We start from the raw sequence: 21,696 nt of genomic DNA, 5'->3' as shown, positions 1-21,696 counted from the left end.
ATGTTGTCACAACTTCGAAAGTATATGGATCTAGTTCATAAAACATAGACATAAGGGTGATAGTGTGTAACTAAAGATCCTGCATGAGTTTCAGGTCACGTGATTAAAGTCAAAGGTCACTTAGGGTCACCAAACTTTGGCCATGTTGGGGTTATTTGAGGAATTGTCATCATAACTTTGAAATTTAATTGATCTAGTTCATGAAACTTGGACATAATAGCAATCAAGTATCCTTAAATACCCTGTGCGTGTTTTAGGAACATGGTGAAGAACAAAGGCCATTTGAAGGTCAATGAATTCTGGCCGTGTTGGGAGTATGTGTTGAATTGGCATCATCATTTAGAAAGTTTATGAATCTTGCTCATGACATATGGGTAATCAAGTATGAGACACATTTTTTCTTTATCATGTTTATATGAACGGGTTGTCATAATTATCAACCTGAGATATATAGATTCTATGTCAGTTTTCAAAGAACAAAAGTTTCTAAAAGATGGAGTGAGGGGCCTTCTTTTGGTTTCCGGGTTGTCAATATCAAACATGATTGCATGTCGAGTCCGATGCGATTTTCATATCAACCTTATATCATCATCACTCCAGTGTCTATTAAAATTATCATAAATTTGCGTGGATTTTTGCAAAATTGTAAACATTTTAATGCAAGATTTGTCTACTTTGAGAGTACTTTAACATCCGAACTGCAAGCCATCCCGCCTACAACCTCCAAAATTATGTTTACAACTCATCGGCCATTTTGATTTATGGATGATACCAGTTACTTTTAATACGAATACCAAGCTGTGTATGCCTGTATCATACTTATTGCATAAAATTTTGTAACAACGTCGACATACAAATACATATTTTATCACGTTTTCTCATTAGACCAATGATATGGTTGAACATATTCTTATTTTGCTTGATACAACGCTATGACCACCCCTCTCCAATGAGAGCGTGAATAATTCCGCTCTCTCATGAATATTGATTGTGGAGCGTTGTGGCCCAGTGGATAAGTCTTCTGACTTAGAAACAGAGCGTTGTGGGTTCGAATCTCAGCTATGGCGTAATTTCCTTCAGCAAGAAATTTATCCACATCGTGCTGCACTCGACCCAGGTGAGGTGAATGGGTACCCGGCAGGATTAATTCCTTGAATGCATGAGCGCTGAAAGGCAGCTCGAGCTAAAGCTGGGGTAATAATAATAATAGTAACAATGCGCCTTGGAATAGAATATTTCTAGATAGATGGCGCTATGTAAATGCCTATTATTATTATTATTGATTTCGATTTGGATCGGGAAACGCACGCCATTGGTCATTCAACAAGAACAGATGAATATTCATCGATGACAGTCTGTTTACATGAATATTCATCGCCTAATGGTGCCATGGCCATGTGGAATTGGTCATCCGTAGAGCGCTTTCATTCCATTGGCGGAATGCATGCTAAGCCCCGTCTACTGATGGCAACTGCATGGTTTCCCCGCGAAATGAAATCGTAAGGGGTGGTTCACGCATAGTATTTCAAATCGGGCAGAATGTAACTGCCACAACAAAAAATAAATTGTCAATCATTTGTACATGTTTCAGTGGTGATTTAAATCAATGATTTTTTTTTTTTTTCATCATAGTGATTTAAATTGCGATCATAGTGATTTATATCGCTACTTATATCGGCCAACTCCAAAGAAATAAAAAATAAACCTTGGTTCATTCCCCACCTGTAGATATTGACACCTTTCTTATTGCGCCGCTTGAAGGCTGATGTGGACCTGATGATACCACCCAAGAAAGAGCTCTTAGTCCATGCCCCTCTCACCAAACACCAAGAAGAGTTTTATAAATACACACTGGACAAGACTATCATGGACAGGATAAAGGAAAGAGATGTGAGTTTTCTGGAATTCTTAACCCTTATTGAACCCCCCCCCCCCACAAATTTTGTCACTACGCCGTCGCGCAATTTTTTTTTTTACTGCGCCGCTCGCTGACTTTTTACTTTCAAGTCTTGCGCATCTTGTGAGACCAAATTTATGACTCCTGCATACAATTCCAACATTACGCAACATTGTAGATATTTGTTAGAAATGTAATAATTGATGCTCCCACCAAAAATTTTCCAATATTCATGCTAAAACAGCGTAGTACATTTATATTCATGACCGATTGTGTTAAAAATAATGAAAGCTGGAAGTGCAAGCAGAATAATAATTTTTTCATTTTTATTTGAATATATCTCCTGCGTAATCTTCCTTTGAAATTTGTTTTCAGGCCCTGGATCCATTTGCCACTGGCATCCCTGCTAATGGTAGTTTGGCATTTTTAGTAATAAATTTGATTGCATGTTTTCTGCAGCCTCCATTTTCATCATATTGTTTGTTTGTTTTACGACTGAAATGCATATATTGTTATGGATTATTTCATTGGTAGGAGCCCACTCCTACTCCTGTTGAGCTGACACCTTCTGGGCGCCCTAAGAGAAGATCCAAGAATGTCAATTATGCTATCATGATGGAATCTGGAAAGAAAGAGAAAGAGAAGAAAAGCAAACAGAGGATCAACTTTGAAAAGGAAGAAAATGAAATTATCCAGTGGGTGGAGATGATTGAGAAACAACTAGAAAAGTAAGTTTATATGGCAAGATTGAATGAGGACTGCAATGGTTGATGCCCAGTATTAGGCCTAGGATTAAAAATCAATTGATCGAATGGCTTGCTGCCAATTGGTAATCAATAAGCAAAATTTATACTGCTCATATTGTTGGCGGTCATCCGAACTGTCGTATCAGTCAATTTTTGTCCAAAAAAAAATTGATTTTTAGATTTTTGCATAAAATGAAAGTACAAGTCCCATGCTATTCACAGCTAAATTTTTAGACAGCAATTCATTTTCTTTTCTGAGATATGAGAGGATTGTTGTTGCATTTAATTCAGCAGGCGCTGCTCCCGTTTCGAGGCCGAGGCCCACGATACCACGAGTATCGGATTGCCATGTCTTCTGATGAGGATTTTCCTCTTGTTGATTCGAGGGCCACTTTTTGCACTCCGCCATCACTTTCCTGTCTTTCCTCTTGGAAGACTTTTCATCTGAGGAGAAGAGTTTCCCTAAGCTCTGATGGTGGCTGCCTCTGCGCTTTCCTCTCCCTGTTCTCTGGCATTCTTTGCTTAAGACATGCCTCCCCACGGTTGAATCCGTGTTGGTCTAGCACAGATTAAAAGGATGTATCCCAGTTATTGATAGTAAATCATGAAAATACTTACCGTTAGTTTCTTATTTACGAAATAACTGGATACATCCCTTTAAACTAGGCCCGTTTCGGGTACACGTGTACACGCACGGTCAAGTCAGTGCACGTGTACTAAATTCCATCACCGTGTACACGGTAACAACTGCATAAAGCTTGCATGGGACTGTAAAGTCAGTGAACAAGCTCAAAGCCTCACATTAAATCTTAGTTCTCAGACACTGCACATGTTTTAATCACTAATATGTCAATATATTTCAATTAACCTAGAGTGAGTTTACTTCCAAACTCGCCGATTTAATCCACATTTATTCTGGAGACTCAAGTTTTTGTACCACGAAATGGGTCTGCTCCGGTCTCGAAAGCTCGAAAGTGTTGCTCAATCACACTCAGAGCCAATTTGAGAATCAACAATTGCGACAGCGATCATTGCTACAACTTACGTGTTATACGCTTGTACACATGTGCTACAAGCCTACGAACAAACACTTCTCAAATTGGCAATAAAATAATGAAAATCAATCGATAACTTCAGTTACACTTAATTCTGCAGCGATCTGTGCATGCACGTACGGTACAGTATACAAAATGCGCATCCAACGAACGTCGGCGCTAGCTAGGGCCCTGCACTGATTTTCTTTTGCATTCTTTATTAATTTAATGCGCTGCTAAGCTGAGTAAACTCGTTAATTGCACCAATATTTGTGGATTGATACTTCTAACTTAGGCTATATAGACCCCTTTTTATGTTATATTGACATGTTAATGCGGGTCCGTGTCGACATGAAAACATAACTCGCTCTCCCAGTGTTTACAAGGTGTACACGACCAAAACGCCGTGTACACGTGCATAAAAAATGGACTTTCAAAACGGGCCTACTTTAAACCCTCCCACCGGCCCCTCGCCTTGCATTGCAACATGTCTCCTTGTGTGTTATTGTCTTTGGGATAGCCATTCAAGTAGATGAATAGCATAGATTAAAGGGATGTATCCCGGTATTTCATAAATAAGAAAAAATTTTCATGATTGTGCTAAAAATAATTTGCATGTTTCAAAGTATTACATATCTTATTTTTCATTACAGGGAAGAGAAAGTTATGAAGGCCAAGAAAGCTGAATCTTCAGTTGTAAACATCAAACTCCAGAATGTAATGATGCAGCTGAGAAAGTGTTGTAATCATCCATATCTCCTAGAGTACCCTCTAATAGAAGCTACAGGGGAGTACCGGGTAGATGAAGAGCTGATTACTTCCTGTGGCAAGATGATGGTGGTGGATAGGCTCCTTCCTGCTCTCAAGGAGAGGGGTCATAAGGTCAGTTCATTTTCTCATGTTATACATGTACAGTGCGTATAAAAAAAACGGGACAGTTTTGAAAAGTCTATCAAAATTTTGTTTCAAATCATGATGTCTATATTTTGATGTCATTAGATGCTCTGGAGTCTTATCTTTGAAATGTCATTAAAAAAAAAATTTGTTCATGCTTGAGCGAAGTTGGCTCAGTCAGTATCGCGTCTGCCCATCAAACCTAAGATTGTGGGTTCAAGTCCACCCCGGGCAGATGACTGAAGCCAGTGCGTTGTGTGTGAACTTATCCCATGTTTCATAGATGCAGGCTATGTTACAGTGGAAAATACTCCATCCCTCGGATAGGACGTTAAATGGAGGCCCCGTGTAGAGGAGAATCACCACCTTTGCACGTTAAGAACCCACTGAACTATTCGATTAAGAGTAGGGGGAAATCCTGGTGAAGTGGTCCACCGGCACTTCAGTTATATCCTTATTGTTTTGCCCACCAGAGGTGAAGGTGAGACTTAGGGATCCAAATGTTGTCCGTCCGTCTGTCACAAACATTATGACACATAACTCAATGGTAGGTCACTTTTCAACCAAACTTGGATGGTAGATGGACTTGGGGGTACTACATGATATGCTGCAGTCAGAGGTCACATGGTAAGGTCAAAGGTAATTTTTCAGGTCAACGTTAAAGTTTACATGCAAGACTCTCTCATGACACCCAACTCCGCAACTACATGTCAAGTGAAATCTTAAATATTTGCATCTGTAGTGAACAATGGCAGACAACGATGTGAACTCGAATGATCAAACAAGTGCAACGCCGTTCTCGTCCACTGCTGCTAAAACTCTATTGTCTCGCCCACCAGAGGTGAAGGCGAGACTTCGGGATCCACATGTTCTTCATCCGTCCATCACAAACCTTATGACACATAACTCCACAACCGTAAGTCACTTTTCAACCAAACTTGGATGGTAGATGTACTTGGGGGACCTGCATGTTATGCTGCAGTCGGAGGTCACATGGTAAGGTCAAAGGTCATTTTGAGGTCAACATTAAAGTTGATGTGCAAGACTCTTATGACAAGTGTTATTCCATCCCAGTCATTTCACAATGAAGTTTCGATACAATTCTGTTGCATGCCCTCCCAAATCACAATATTTCTGGTTATTTTCTATGTGGGCGAGACACAAAATTGCTTATGCCTTGCATTTATAGTTACAAGTAAGAAAAAAATTGTCAACCCAATCAAGGATATATGCATTATTAATGGTAGAGCTTGTAATTTATTCAAATCCTTTCATTGTGTGCTACAAAGGTTGTGATGTATTCGAAAGACATGAACCTTTTCATGTAAAAAATTATATTTGTCCTGTCAAGCACCATGGCCCAGGGAAAGTGTATGGGGTGCTGAAGCACTCATCAAGATTTACCTTGGTGGGCTCTGTGTATTATTCATCATAGGCAGTACACCTGGAAAACAAATTAGAGAGAGGGGGCTGATTCAGCCCCCCCCCCCCTCAAAATTTGTCGTGATAAATCTGCCGTGCCAAATTTTTTGATCGCGTGGCTCACTGACTTTTTACGTACAAGTCTCGCGCAACTTGAGAACAAAATTGTGACCCCTGGGTACGTGGTTATGAAATTTCGCAACATTTCGTAAGTGCATGCAGACCCCAAATTGTTCAAAAACGTGAATTTGTATACAAATCCAATAGTGTTTTTGCCAAAATTCATAAATGTATCATTATTTTCCCTTTTACTGATTAAAATCAAATAATTCCATCTATTTTATGGTCATAATAAACTTGATTTTCATTGAAAAAACAAAGTAAAAAAAATCAAAGAAATACATAAGAAATTTAGAAAAGAAAATAAAGGTGATGTTGAATTTTTTAAAAGTACATTTAATCAGATTCTAAATGAATCTGTGTACCAAAAATTAACATTTGAGGGGCATTATTTGGTTAATTACAGCATATTTTATGCATAAATTAGCATAATTAATTAGCAATGAGATTTTTGCAGAATTTGTTCTTATAGTCTTGGAGGTTATGCCATGGGTAACGCGCGTGCCAATTTTCGTCACGATCACGCTATAAATGGCTGAGACCATACAGGGGGGGGGGTGGCTGAATAAGCCCCCTCCCCCTCCCCTCAGTCTTCTTAGGTGTCAAAATAGCCTAGTCTATGTCTATTGACATCAAAATATGGACATAATTAGAAACAAAATGTTGATAGACTTTTCAAAACTGTCCATTTTTTTTATATATGCACTGTATACAAGTCTCCCACAAATATTTTTCGGGAAAGAATCTTAATTTTTGGCCATTCCAAGCCACATTGCTTTATTCCCCTTTTTATACGCCCATCGTAGATGGGACGTGCATGTATTAGCGAGTTTTCGCAAATCTCTGGGATGCATCATTAGGGTCTGGTAACACAAAAGTTAATGATTCATCATACACTTGATTTTCAAGATTGATTTTACATTATAGTTATTAGAATCAAATGTAGAAGACTGTTCTACAATCATTGCTAAGCTTTGTGTTACAGGCCCTATAGATCTGCTTTTTGTGTGCAAAATTCTTTCATGCGACACCATGCATGCCTTTCCAAGATGCGAGATTAAATCCCGCTTTCGTGCATGTAAGACTGGTCATCAGCGTATGCCCGCCTGAGGCGGCGGCGGCGGCCTCTACTATGGTAGCTGGCTGGAGATAATCGAAATGCTAGGCCTACATGGTAGATTATGACATGGATAAGAAAGCTGTTTTTATATGCCCGTCCTAGACGGGATGTATTATGGTATTACGCTCGATATCCATCCGTCTGTCTGTCAGTCTTTTAACTTTTCCTTGTAAACACGATAACTTTAGATTAACTTAAGATTAACTTAGATTAACCTAAGCTCATAATATTTGGTGTGTATGATACTAGCATGGATTCCAGGAAGCCAATTGGATTTTGAGATCAAAGGTCAAGGTCACATTGACATGTTTTCATCTTACCCTTCTGCAGTCCTTGTTAACGCGATAACTTGAGTGTAACTTGACCTAGGCTCATATAATTTGGTGTGTATGATACTAGCATGGATCCCAGGAAGCCTATTGATTTTGAGGTCAAAAGGTCAAGGTCACAGTGACATGTTTTCATCTTACCCTTCTGAAGTATTTGTAAATGCGATAACTTTCGTTTAACTTAACGTAGGCTCATATAATTTGGTGTGTGATACTAGCTGGATCCCAGTAATTCTATTGATTTTGAGGTCAAAAGGTCAAAGGTCAAGGTCACAATGACATGTTTTCATCTTACCCATCTGAAGTCCTTGTTAACGCAATAACTTTAGTTTAACTTGACCTAGGCTCATATATGATACTGGCATAGATTCCAGTAATTTTATCGATTTTGAGGTCAAAAGGTATAAGGTGAAGTCGCCACATTCCATTTTTTCAGCGTTACTGACGGGCGTATTATGTTCTCACCTTATCGACACACTTGTTCTTACAATTTTACTACATACTGTACTTAAATGGAACTTCTGGAACCACTTCTATGTTTTGACTATTCCCTGAATTTTTTGTTGTGTTCAGATTCATCTTATGTATTTTGTTTTTTGTTATAGTTCGGATGAGTATTTTATTCTTCAAAAATTCAAAATTTAATGAGCATTTAAAAAAAGCTGTTTTTGTCTCACTTGCATGGCGCCGCTTTTCAGACAGTGGCGAGGCTGCATCATCATTGATATCTTAACCAATGTTTAGTTTTTGAAATGTCATCATAACATAAGTATATGGACGTAGTTCATGAAACTAATAGTGTAATGGTGTATCACTGAAGATTTCACTTATTTAATTAACATTTTGTTGTGAATGAGAAAGTTTTAGGGTTCATCTGAATCTACATTACTTTTGCGTAAAACAAGAGCTACTTGATACCAGCCACGTAATGGTTTAGAATTATGTTATCTGAATTGCTTAGTAAAATTTTGTCATACATATAATTTGCCAATTTTTAAGAATATTAAAGTATAAAGTATAGTAAAGTATACACAAATATTGTAGTGAAGTTATACTACAAAATAGATTCTCTTTTCTCCTCCAAGGTTTTGATATTCTCCCAGATGACAAAAATGATGGATATCCTAGAAGACTATTGTCATTTGAGAAGCTATCAATACTGTAGACTTGATGGTAGTACATCTATCGAGGACAGGCAGGCAAGAGTGAGTATCATTCCAGTATTATCTCATGTAGTACATTGTAATAGATATAAAGAGGTGATTGCCAGGATACTAATATAATATTTACATAGGTTGTTATTTTAACCTCTGCAGTAGTAAGTGGTTTGCTGGAGGCATTCTGTTTTCAGGTTATGGTTGAGTCTTTCTAATTTCCCTAAAGGGGGAGAAAAAAAATCTCACTAACAGGCATGAAAATTTCTCTGTTTTCATGAATTTCTGATGTCGCCTTTATGACAGCCCTAAATTCCCAAAATGCATCCTTTGGGGCGACCATTCTTTTTTTATTTGCCCCAAGATTTGTGACAAACAATTTTTAAAATTGTTTAGAAATCAATATTCTAACTATGGCAGAATAATGATATTTGGATTCATTGCAAAATTTGCTTGTTTCCTCTAAAAAGAAGCCCTTTAAAAGAAAGTAATCACCCCCACGTTGTGAAATCGCCCCAATGTGAAGATAAGAATAGCCCCTTAAAAATAAATATTATTTCCTACCCTGCCATAGATATTGCACTGTAATAATAATATTAGATATCAGTTCTTGTATAGCGCATAACACATTATGAGTAACGTCTCTATGCGCTTCCAAAGGACTGTAGCTCAAGCAGCTTTTACGCGCTCGGAATTTCAAGGAATAAATTCCTGCCAGGTACGCATTCACCTCAGCACAATGTGGATCAAAGGTCACAGCTCATTAAATATGCGAGTTGGTTTCAGCGCAATAACTCCAATAATATTTCATAGATTAAAAAATAATTTGGTGTGTAGGTAGATTACTCTAAAATACCGGCTAAGTTCAAAATCAGAGTCCGCAAGTCAAAGTTCAAAGGTCCCAGCTCATTAAATATACGAAGCGCCAGCCAATCACGCTCTTGTTACTATTTTCAGTTCATCATAATCCGAAAATGGTAACACGATCGTGATTGGCTGGCGCATTCGACGCTCCGAAACCCGTAAATAAATTGACTTTGTTCACGTCACGATAGATTCTACAAATTCACGAACGATGTAATATCGACGCTGCTTCATAAGATTTTGACAGAAAAGTAAGAAGTAATAAAAATTTGCTTACCTGTGCAGTATCGGTGAGAAAACAGATCCTCAAAGAATAACTTTCATAATTCATATGAAATATTGGAAAGTGGAAAGTGGAATTCTAGGTCGATTTTGGTACGAGGTGACAGAGTATTGCAGACTTGTTTCGATGGAATACTGCGTGGGGCACGGGAGGCTTGCAATGTGCATGCTTACTATATTTTCATTCATAAAATTGGCTTGCGTCGCAGTGGCTGGATGACGTCACCTATGGGGTTTTTCCACCAGTCACATGATATTCGGGTACCCTGGTACCCGCCCGAAAATTACCACGGGTACCCGAAGACAAAAAACCCAAAAGTCTCAGACCTAGAATCTCATGAAAGACTGAATTAGATTTTGATCCCCAAATTTAAAAAAGTCCACACCGTGGGATGGGGGACCCCTCTCCCACTCATTTGCTCTGCTCCCTCGCAGAGTCTCAAAAAATATTTTCAGTGTTTTTTAAACTAAGTTCTCATGCCTAAACTAAATCAGTGTACAGGGTTCTGAGTGTATTTAAGGTTACACCTCATAATGATGACCTACCTATCTGCCAATAGAGGGTTGCTGGTGGTTGTATTAATTTTCATCGCTAGAAAGTCCAGTTGATATAAATCACTTTTTTATTTATTCTGTGATGTTTTTATTTTAAAAAGATATATGTAACAAGCATTCTCTGATTTGCCAATTTCTTTTCCTCACAATTCAGATGAAAGAATTCAACACAGACCCAGATGTATTCTTGTTCTTGTTGAGTACCCGGGCAGGTGGTCTTGGAATCAACCTAACAGCAGCTGATACTGTTATCATCTATGACAGTGATTGGGTAAGCATTATATCTTCAAAATCGGATTCATAGATATAATGTCAAGTGAGTGTTTTTTGTATTATGCATTTCCAAGTACTGAGTGTTGGTAGTAAAGGGTTGCAAAGGACCAGAAATTTTTAGAAAATTTTTCATGGAAACTTTCGGGAATTTTCAGCCACCTGGAATTGGGGGAATGTTTTTTTTTAACACAAACTGAAAAATTGTATTTTATATACAAAATTGTCATTGACATCCTTGTATATTATACATTCCACATCAATATAGCTGTTGGGTATAATAAAGCCAACATTTATCAAAATGTAGGGGAGATTGGGGTTAAATGGAACATTTTTGACAAAAAATGGCTGTAAAATCCAAATAGATTTTATTTAAGAAACAATATATCTGCTTAAAGCTTATTTTTTCCAGTTTAAAATATTAAAGGTGTGTTTTCTGATTTAAACTTTTTTCTGATTTGAACTTTGTATTCTACTACACATGATACAGTACTTGGAATAAAGTAGACACCCCTCTGAAGGGTCACGCAAATGACGCAACTACCGCGAGACACGCGGTAATAAAAAATTACCGCCAGCCGATCAAACTAATATTTCACGCATGAAATTCATGCAGGCTGCTGGCTCAAGAAAGGCCCAATACTCAGTCAAACACAAGATTTTTTAAAGATTTGATCTCGATATGCCATTTATGTAGCTTGCGGCCTCAACTTACATTACGATACAGTTCGGTGCAGCTTTTGAGAACGGTGCGGGTCGGAGTAAATGCGTGTGATTCATGACGCAGTAAATTCAATGCCGCCTGCGTTGCCCAATCTGGCCCTTCATTTTCGGGACAAAAGAAATTCCCACGAATAATAAAGCTACAACTTTGCATCCCAATTAGCACTAACCTCCTATGACTCTTATTGCTATGTGTATTGATGCTGAATGGGATGTCCATGTGTGTGTGTTTGCCATATGATATGAGGGTATGCTGAAAACCACATGGTCATGTGTACATATTACAAGACATGCAACACTTGCCAGAAATATAAAGTGGAGCAGACCACATCAGAAGGGGGGTGAATATGAAATATGGTTGTGTTACAAGCTGTGTATCTCTTCATAGAAAGGAACCTGCAAAGTAGAGATAGATCTATGATTTATCTGAAGGGGGGGGGGAGGGGTAAAAAAAAAATGAGAAGGGCCCAGGACAGGTCAACAACAACATTTAGAGCTTGCTCTCACCAATCCCCCCCCCCCCTACAAAAAAAAATGTCTCGGGGTGCCCCTTTCCCCATCCCTGGATCCATGTCTAATAATTGTGCTGTAAGAAATCAAGTGGTCTTGTGTGTATTACATAGAGATATATTACTAGTTTGCTAGCGTGCGGACTCGCAATAGGCGCACGTCTGATTGCGTGGAGCATGGTCGGCCATTGCGCGATAGGTCTAGATTTGCAAAATTACCCGGATGTACACATACATGTAGCTTATACGTTGAAACGCTGTGAAAAAGGGATGCCGTCTCCGGCCTTCATCTTGAAGAAAAGAATCCGTCCTCATTACTTTTGAAAATATGAATGACAAATTGCATCTCAAACTATTAGTGTGATTACATGGGGATTATGCTATTACCGGTAATTTGCTATTTTTACCTGACTTCTCGGAATGAAATTCTCCTAAATAATTTGCATTTACCTGTCCTGGCCTATTATAGATAATAAATAAATGCTATTTATGTTTCTATTAAATAGTTTTTGTACTTGAATCTCATTGATCTAAATCGATTTTAAAGCATTGTTAGTACAGTGGCAGTTACAAAGTTTGACCAGCGCGAGCATTTTGACTTCGCTACTCATTGTGTATTGACTTTCTTTTTAAACGGATTTGTCACTTTTTCATGTACATAAAGTCTATTGCGAAACAGAATTTCCGTTTTCAGACGTGCTGAAACGGAATTCAAGATTTTGTGAAACGGAAAAGGCAATTTATAGAAACAGAAAATCACTGTCCGTGTACATGTCCATAATGTTGTATGATAATTTGATTAAAAAAACAAAAAAATGATTTTATTTGTGCGGGTGGGGAGATATCAGACACATTGTGTCATACCCCCTTGTACAGTATTAGAAAATTATATTATTCATCATGCTTCATTGAAGTAATGGATTGTATACTACTACATGATAAACATCGTAGTAGGGAGCTTCTATGATGTCACAACTCTCTTATTGAGCACTTATAGAAAAGTACATCGACATAGACGACTGGTATGAGATGATGTCATATTTTGGCCTGCCATATGCCTCGTCCACTGTTCCTAAAACTCTATTGTCTTGCCCACCAGAGGTGAAGGTGAGACTTCAGGATCAAAATTTTGTCCTTCAGCTGCAGTTGGAGGTCACATGGTAAGGTCAAAGGTCATTTTCAGGTCAACATTAAAGTTTACGTGCAAGGCTCTTATGACAAGTGTTATTCCATCCCAGTCATTTCACAATGAAGTTTCGATACAATTCTTTTGCGTGCCCTCGCAAATCAGGATATTTCTGGTTATTTTCATAAGTGGGTGCTTTTGCCTTGTTTGTGTTTGTGATCATAGAAAATACAAGCAAACTTTTGCTCTGTCATCTGCTTGTGCAACGCTTACCCTTCCAGCGCATACTGTCGCAGTGCGTGCATCGACAGCAGGAGCCAAAAAAAAATCCTTCAAAATTTGATGCATCGATGTTCGATCGAATGAAAGCTGTCGAACACTGGTTTTCGAAATAATCAATATGACTCAGGCTTAATAGTTGACTTTGAATTTGATTTCAATGAAATGGGTTTGCACTATCATATGTGTGATACAATGGTTTTGATTTTTTTTTTATATGTTAATGCAGAATCCACAGAGTGACCTTCAGGCTCAAGACAGATGTCATCGTATTGGTCAGACCAAGCCAGTAGTCATCTATAGACTTGTCACTGCTAATACCATTGATCAGAAGGTTGTAGAGAGAGCTGCTGCTAAGCGCAAGCTGGAGAAGATGGTCATTCATCAAGGTACTTAATAAAATGGATTTGTTGATGAAAGAACATGTTTATGCTTTCACCTTTTTTGGCGGTTGCTGGATGCATTGTGATTTGGATGATCCGTTCATTCATCTGGCCTGTTTTGTTAATAGATTGGCAGGCCTCAACAACAAAAAATTTTCGTCACTTGCCCTGTTGGGCAAGTGATGAAAAAATTTGCTTGCCCGATAGAAAAAAACTGCTTGCCCAATTTTTTTAAATAATTTTTTCATTATGACGGCACTACTCTTATTTTTATTAAGGTATACGAAATAACAACAATTGAGAATCATGTCCAGTATAAAAGAACACACATTGAAGAGATATTTTCAGCAACGTTGGCCTGAGTCTTTACGTTTATTTTGGAGAAGAAAAAAAATTGCTATTTTATGGGCATTTAAGGTTAAAAAAAAAAACCTTCACCAAAAGTTGCTAAAATTTCATATTTTGCATCTTTAAATCCACGAAATGGTTACCTGCTTACCATATTTCCTTAGAATTGCTTTCATTTAGTTGGAAACTATAAAGAAAGCCAGTAAAATATGTTCAGCTTTTTATTGCCTCGGAAAAAATTGTTTTATCATCAAAAGTGGAGTGGCCAGAATTTCACATTTTGCATCTTTAAATCCATGAAATGGTCATTTATTTTCCATATTTCCTTGATTTAAAAAAAAAAAATTAATTGGAAAACCATCAAGTCTTTTCTTCATCATTCTATGATGTTGCACTCGGTCAATAATTTTTATCTACATGTTTTTACATGCTACTTTTTTTCTATTTTGAGGAATACCGTTCACTTATTAATGAAGTATTACTAACATTGTTTAATATTGTATGATTTTTAAGTTATTTCTTTCATGCTTAGAATCTTGGGTATGTGTGTGTGTTTGTGTGGGTGTGACTGTGAGTTGAACTTGGATATAAATGAATTCAATATCTAATTTCTACTTCGCCTATTCCAGTACAATAACCTGTACTCGGCCATGTAATAAAGGCCCACATACCCTAACTTTTCCTGAAGTTCTTTGAAAACGCAGACTTCTACGAAAATTGCATTTGTCTATGGGGGAGTCTAAATTCGGTGAGAATGTATTCATTAATAACTTAAATATACATGACAATGAAGAAATCATCAAACTTTATTGGCAGTTTTGAATAATATACCCGAAATGTAAACTCTGTCTGAAACAGAAAATCACCATCATTGAGGCCTTTACTGAGCAAATTGTCCCCCAGAGCTCTGGCAGAGAGACAGAGCTCAGACTGGCTAGCTAGTGTGCGTACGAGTGTGAGCCTCCCGCCGGCCTTGTAAAATAGATGGAGCTTTGTTTGATGATTTATTGTCTGATATTTACCTCATCCCCTCAAATAGGGAAACAAATGAATTTTAAGTTATAATTATCAAATACGGCAAGTTATTTTGGATGTTAATAGGCCGTTTTGAAAAGCAAAGCCGAATGACAACTCACCAATGCAAGGTTACTAGACTCTGTGATTTATTTCCTGTGTAATTTGAATTATTTTATCACAGAATTGTGATATCGGAAGGGGGAAATGTGCATTAGAAATTGCACATGGTGGTAGTCATAATGGACCCCTTTATTATATGCAACTGTTTCCCGGCCGTTGCGTTGATATTTTTTTCATACCTGGTACCATATGTGTATGGAAATACGTGGTACAGAAAAAATAACGCAATTTCGGAATTTGAAACTGCGCTACTCGCTATTTTTAAGGATTACTCATGATTTTGAGTGTGGATTTTGGATGATTTATGGAAAAACGAGGTCCGGTACGGTAAAGAAAAAAGACGCAACAACCACTTGCCCGATCGGGCAATTGACTTTGAGAAGTGCTTGCCCGCACGTCATTTTCACTTGCCCCGGGCAAGCGGGTTTGTCGCGCCCTGAGATGGGTCAATATACAACCAAAAATACAAACTGCTACAAATGGTTTTTCAACGGTTTTTGGTACTATTTGACCTTAGGAATAACATACTAAAAATCTACCAAAATCCGCATCTGGAAAAATGGTTTAAAATGATTTGTTGATACTGGCTAGAGTGAATATAAACACTTCAGGGTATCTGGAAAATCCAAGATGGTGCCCCAAATGGCTGCCGTAGGCTAAATATCAACAAATCATATATGACTTACATAGGTGGCTTAGATTTGGTTTATATTCAATGGGTGAAGAAGTACATTAGAACAAGATCAGTCAGTGATCTGGTGGGTCCAAAAATCCAAGATGGCTTCCAAAAATGGAGTTTAGAATGGCTTTTGATACTTAAAATGGACATAGTTAATTTCATATCTGCCTGGTAAATATAAATTTGGTGTCTAGACCATGGTTTCAATGGTCAAAATACATTGGGAAAAGTTACAAGGACAGTCGGTGGTCCAGTATGTTAAAAAATCCAAGATGGCTTTCAAAACTGGAGTATAAAAATGACGTTACTACCCTCAAAGGACAAGTCCACCCCAACAAAAAGTTGATTTGAATAAAAAGAGAAAAATCCAACAAACATAACACTGAAAATTTCATCAAAATCGGATGTAAAATAAGAAAGTTATGACATTTTAAAGTTTTGCTTAATTTCACAAAATAGTTATATGCACATCCTGGTGGGTATGCAAATGAGGAGACTGATGACGTCATCCACTCACTATTTCTTATGTATTTTATTACATGAAATAGGGAATATTCTATTTTTCTCCTCCTTGTCAAGTGAAACAACGGTTAATTCCTCCCTGAACATGTGAAATGAGCATTGTTTAAAGGGGAATCCAGGGCAGGGAAAAAACGACGTCATAAGAAAGGCCTATCTTTGACCTTTCTAATGACATGTCGTTCATGTCTCCCCGATTCCAAATTGCAGAGAAAATTGCATTTAATTGAATCAATTTTTCTCACCCATGGAAGCCGCCATTGTTTGACTTCTCAGCGATATTCGTGATGTATGGCCCGGACTACGTAAAGACGTCTTCTCATTGGACAATAAATGAACACCATCATGATGATTGATACATGTATTTTTGTCAATAAAAAAAAAAAAAAATTGCCAGGTGCATTTAAATATTTATCGAACACATTTTATATTTTTTAAATTTTTTTTAATACAATATCAAAGAGAAAAATGAAAAAACAAAAAAATAAGAATGATTATTCTCAGATTGGCCACTCAGAAAAACGCGAAACGGCTTTATCACTTTGTCGCTCGTAGTCTTCAACGCTATACCGTACTCGATTGCACTCGGAACTTTCATTGTTTTTAAAAATATTTTACTTATTTGATCATTTACGAGTAAATCTTTCGTCATCGCGGGTTTTCGACTCTTGTTTTAATTTCGTGATCTTGAAATTGAAGCTCATGGAAGGGCCTCGTGGCTACGATTTCCAGCCAAAGTACACCGAGGAAGAACTGATGGTTCGTCGACGAGCCCGAGCGGCCGCCGCAGCAGCTGCTCCACCGGTGCAGCCTCCACCCGGACCTGACCCCGTACCAGCTCCGAATAGAATGGGCAACAATGACTGGTGTGAGTGTGGGAGCTGTGTGCCCATGCCGTCAGTGATTCAGTGTCGCTGTTGCCATGAAGTGGACAACTGTGATCGGTTCCTAGATGCAAGGATAACTTGCATTGTGAGACACGAGGACTTACAGAAAGTATGCATGGAGAGGGTGGTTTTGCGGACAGCCCTTGTCGCCAGACTTGATTCAAGAGGGCATCGAAGGAACTTGCCTGAAGTGCTTGATAACATGTAAGTGAAATGAAATGACAATATCTTTGACTTTTCGACCTTGCCACTTTCCAATAAAATACATGTTCTACTAGCCAAGATGTGGGACACATTCAGACGTGAACCCACCCATTAAAAAAAAATAATTTATACATGTAACCCGAGGGGGGGGGGCACTTGTTACATGTACTAGGCCTACATTGATTAGTGGATACGACCCCAAAAACATGTGAAAAGGATGTCTTTTTCAAGATAGGGCACGTTATGTACGTAGCTTGGTAAGGGTGTCGAAAACATAAAATTATAAAAAGGGTATCTATTTTTTGCTATAAAAGCTTCGTGTTAGGGTCAAATTTGGAAGGGTGTAATAGTAAAAACTTAAGACTTACTATTAGTAAAAATAATGTAAGGATGTACTTTTGCACCGAGAGCCAACACTACAGTACGTGTTTAGAATACGATTTGAGCGAGATGTGAGAGTTGGGGCTGTATTAAGCCCAATGATGGAGAAGGTAAAACCGAAGGCCGACAGCCGTGAAATAACAATAGAAATATTGCTGTACTTGTTAAGGGGGTCAATTCAGGGAACTTGCCAAATGCCAAGACTGGAAAGAGTATCGTTTTGTTTCCAACAGGTGCAAGGGGTGCATTTTCAGACATTTTAATGGAAATACCCAAGGCCCCGCATGGTATCCACTCGTCAATGGAAGTGGCCCACCCCCCCCCCCCCCCGGGGACATGTACATGTAATATGTCATCAGAAATTAATACTACCTTGCTATTGATGCATGTAATAATTAGGAGGATTACGGTAATCTACCCACAACTGCAAAGTCAATACCGTGTTTTCTAACATATGCGTTATGTGATGTTAAAATTCATTATCAATGTCAGTAATTATTTTCTTCCCCTTTTTTTCCAGTTCCTACAGATACGCAGCCTACAGGCTATTTACCTACTGGGTCCATGGCTACCTGGGAAAGGGCGTCCGTCGGGTGATTCCTGCCTGTGCTGTCACACGGATCCGCGAGGCTTTCCCTGAACCAGATGGAAATTACATCGGATTCAAGGAGGGAGATGATGGAGATGATATTCCTGTCCCTGAAGAATTTCTGATTTGAAAAAGTGGATGGACTCGTATACGTACAGTAGCATGATATTCTCTTACCGTAGCATGATTTTTTTTTCCTTTATCGATGCAATGATTTCTTTATTTACACATGCGACTGTGCACTTTGGTACAACCCTAAGTTGAGACTTACATTTTTGTGAAACACCCCTTCTCAGGTGGTACCTGCATGTATACAGTGCATTAGAAATGATATTTTATGTGAAGAATTTCTGTCTGTGTTCAAACATGCACTTTCTTTCAATATGGATATTTGTAGATATTTATTACTTTCTAGTGTTTTGTTTCACTTTTTACTTGAAAGAATGCTATCTGCTACTACGTGGTACAAATTTTGTAGAACAAAATGAGACACTGGGTTCTATCACATGTGTCTGTAATTTGTTTACACTGTTAATATTTACTAAGTACATGTATAAGCATCGACATTGAACTTTGAAGTAATGTTATTTTATGATTTATGTATGTCGCATTCACATGTTGCCTGTCTGTTTTTCAGATTACAGAAGATTGCTTACATGTATAACCCGTGAAGAGATTTTTTTTTATATATAGAAGCGTACTTTCAAGTTTCAAATCATACCTGTGATTGTAATGAAATATAAACATTAGTGATTTTAATTGGAAAATAAATGATCTTATACATGAACAGACTCATAAATTAGTGTTGAAGATAATACGAGTGTGGAGATAAATCTATCTATGAGACTTGTACAGAAGTAATAACACTGTTCATCCTTCACTTATCTGTCAATCGGTTAATTTATTAGATTCAAAGAACAACATGCTTTAAAAAAAGTATGATATATTAAGTATGGCTTTACATTTTAAGGTATGAAATTATTTGTAAAAAGTGAAACTATGAGGCAACTTTTCTAAACAGTACCAACAAGGCATTTTTCCTTTGATAATGCTGGACTTTCTCAAGCTTGAGGTGTACATTTAAATAACCACTGTTATATTTAATTTACAGTTGCTGTATTTTCATTTTGGTTTGTTTCTTTAGTTTAATCATGGGTTTTGCAGTAAAGATTGAGTCACATAAATTTTCCTGATTCTGATTTTTTTTTTTTATTGCACAATTCTCATGTCTGGTCCTATCTTAAATAACTGCAATTGATGATTACTGTATATTACATGTAGCTCCCTGATGAGAAATTCTTATATCTCATTTTATATGATTTCACTTGTACATGTACCTATTGTATTGGTTTTCAGTTATAAGAAAATAGTGAATATTAAATCTGATTCTCAATCCAAACATGATATCAATGGTGTGAAGTGTCATGTATACAAACTATACATGTATGTAGTGTTAATGATATAGACATGAAGATTATGGAATGAGAGTCTACTGAGCACAAATTGACTGCCTTGCCTTTATATACCTCATTCCATGTTCTCTTTTCCCTTATCCTATGTCGTGGATATCTTTTACGAATGAGAGGGAGTAGGAGATGAACATTAATGAGATACATGTAGCTGGAGGGAGACAGAAGTAAAGAGAGGGGGAGGAAAGAGATATTACAGAGTGTAGAAAGGGATAGAACAATGAGGGATGAATATGAAGTAAAGAGAGGGGGAGGAAAGATGTATGAAAGAGTGTGGAAAGGGGAAGAACAATGAGGGATGGATGTGAAGTAAAGACAAGGGGGGGGGGGGGGCTGGGAGGAAAGTGTAGAAAAGGGTAGCACAATGAGGGATGGACATGAAAGGAGAATTGATGGTATGGAATAAGAGTGATACATGTAAGAACATGAGAGAAAGGAGTACAAGCGAATCTGCCAAAGTCAAATCCCAACTTTGGACTAAAATTTCAAATTTGACATGAAGGAGAATGGAATCTTTAAAAACACAAAAAAAGAAGCAAATCAATTAAAGATCGGATGTAAAATAAGAAAGTTATGACATTTCAAAGTTTCGCTTATTTTTATTAAAATAGTTATATGAACAAGCCAGTTACATCCAAATGAGAGTCGATGATGTCACTCACTCACCATTTCTTTTGTTTTTTATTGTTTGAATTATACAATATTTAAATTTTTGAATTAAACCACAAAATGTTAAAATATGGAATTACACGTGTTCAGGGAGGAATGAAACTTCATTTCACATGACAATGACGAGAAAATAAAAATATTTCATATTTCATGTAATAAAATACAAAATAGTGAGTGATGTCATCAGTTCCCTCATTTGCATACTGACCCGAGATGTGCATATAACTGTTTTGTGAAATGAAGTGAAAGTTTAAATGTCACAACTGTCTTATTTTACATCCGATTTTGATGAATTTTTCAGTGTTATGCTTGTTGAATTTTTCTTTTTATTCAAATCAAGTTTTTGTTGGGGTGGACTTGCCCTTTGAACAAAATTAAACAAATACGATGAAAGTTATTGGCACTTGAATATTGAGATAACTTATGTGGACATCCTCCCATTTACATTTCGACCAACATGTACATTATCTACTTGTCACTCCCAATTTCTTTTCTACTCACATTTTCTAAATTCTAATTCTTAAAAAGACTATCCATAGAACATGACTTCTTCTTTTTCCATGAAAAAATGTTATGGAATTTTCATATAACATACAACCAAAAGTTTGTTGTATCATTAGAATGAACAGAAACAGATGCCTTGGTGTATATTTCACTGTACAAATAGGAGAGTTGGGCTTCTGTGACATCACAATTCTTGGTTGCTTGCCAATAGGGGGAAGGGGGAGGGTGTCTCCAAATCATAGGTGATTTCAATATTCATGTGTTCATGACTACTTGCCTAATTAATCTCAAACATTTAATTTTTCTTTTCCTAATGAATCTCAAACATTCAGTTATTTTTTCTTTTCCATACAAGCTTCCTTATTACAAGATGTTATGGAGAGCTGATGATGAAAAAGCTTGTTTTTGTCTACTTATCAAAGGTTGATGTATACAAAGACTATTCAAAAATTAATATTTTTCCCCTATCAAACCACACTTTTCATCTCACTTTCGTCACTGCTTTCTCCTCTCAATCTCACAAACTTCTCTCTGCTCTCTATCCATTTATATGGCCCTTCCCCCCTCTCTCTGCATGTGTGTATTTGTATGTATGCTGCTACC

The 21,696-nt window shown here is 37.4% G+C and overlaps 2 protein-coding genes across 3 annotated transcripts in view; both read left to right on the top strand.

The window, feature by feature from the left end:
• Positions 1-15,197, top strand: part of LOC129279648 (lymphoid-specific helicase-like) — a 48,543-nt gene extending 33,346 nt beyond the window's left edge. For both annotated transcript variants that reach the window (XM_064110869.1, XM_064110870.1), the window contains 6 exons: positions 1,729-1,890; positions 2,432-2,625; positions 4,331-4,559; positions 8,648-8,767; positions 10,572-10,688; positions 13,554-15,197. In XM_064110869.1, the coding sequence (XP_063966939.1) occupies positions 1,729-1,890; positions 2,432-2,625; positions 4,331-4,559; positions 8,648-8,767; positions 10,572-10,688; positions 13,554-13,721 (990 nt within the window). In that variant the 3' untranslated portion in view covers positions 13,722-15,197. The remainder of the gene's footprint in view (positions 1-1,728; positions 1,891-2,431; positions 2,626-4,330; positions 4,560-8,647; positions 8,768-10,571; positions 10,689-13,553) is intronic.
• A 1,748-nt stretch (positions 15,198-16,945) lies between these two features.
• On the top strand, positions 16,946-19,854 carry LOC135156928 (P2X purinoceptor 7-like). Its single transcript, XM_064110871.1, has 2 exons — positions 16,946-17,481; positions 18,383-19,854. The coding sequence occupies exons 1-2, from the start codon at positions 17,093-17,095 to the stop codon at positions 18,579-18,581; spliced, it is 588 nt and encodes a 195-aa protein (XP_063966941.1). The 5' UTR covers positions 16,946-17,092; the 3' UTR covers positions 18,582-19,854.
• The last annotated feature ends 1,842 nt before the right edge of the window (positions 19,855-21,696 follow it).

This window comes from Lytechinus pictus, chromosome 16 (assembly GCF_037042905.1).
Source record: "Lytechinus pictus isolate F3 Inbred chromosome 16, Lp3.0, whole genome shotgun sequence".
Classification (NCBI taxonomy): domain Eukaryota; kingdom Metazoa; phylum Echinodermata; class Echinoidea; order Temnopleuroida; family Toxopneustidae; genus Lytechinus; species Lytechinus pictus.
The sequence above is the reverse complement of the archived record's forward strand: the minus strand, read 5'-3'. Positions and strand labels throughout refer to the sequence as shown.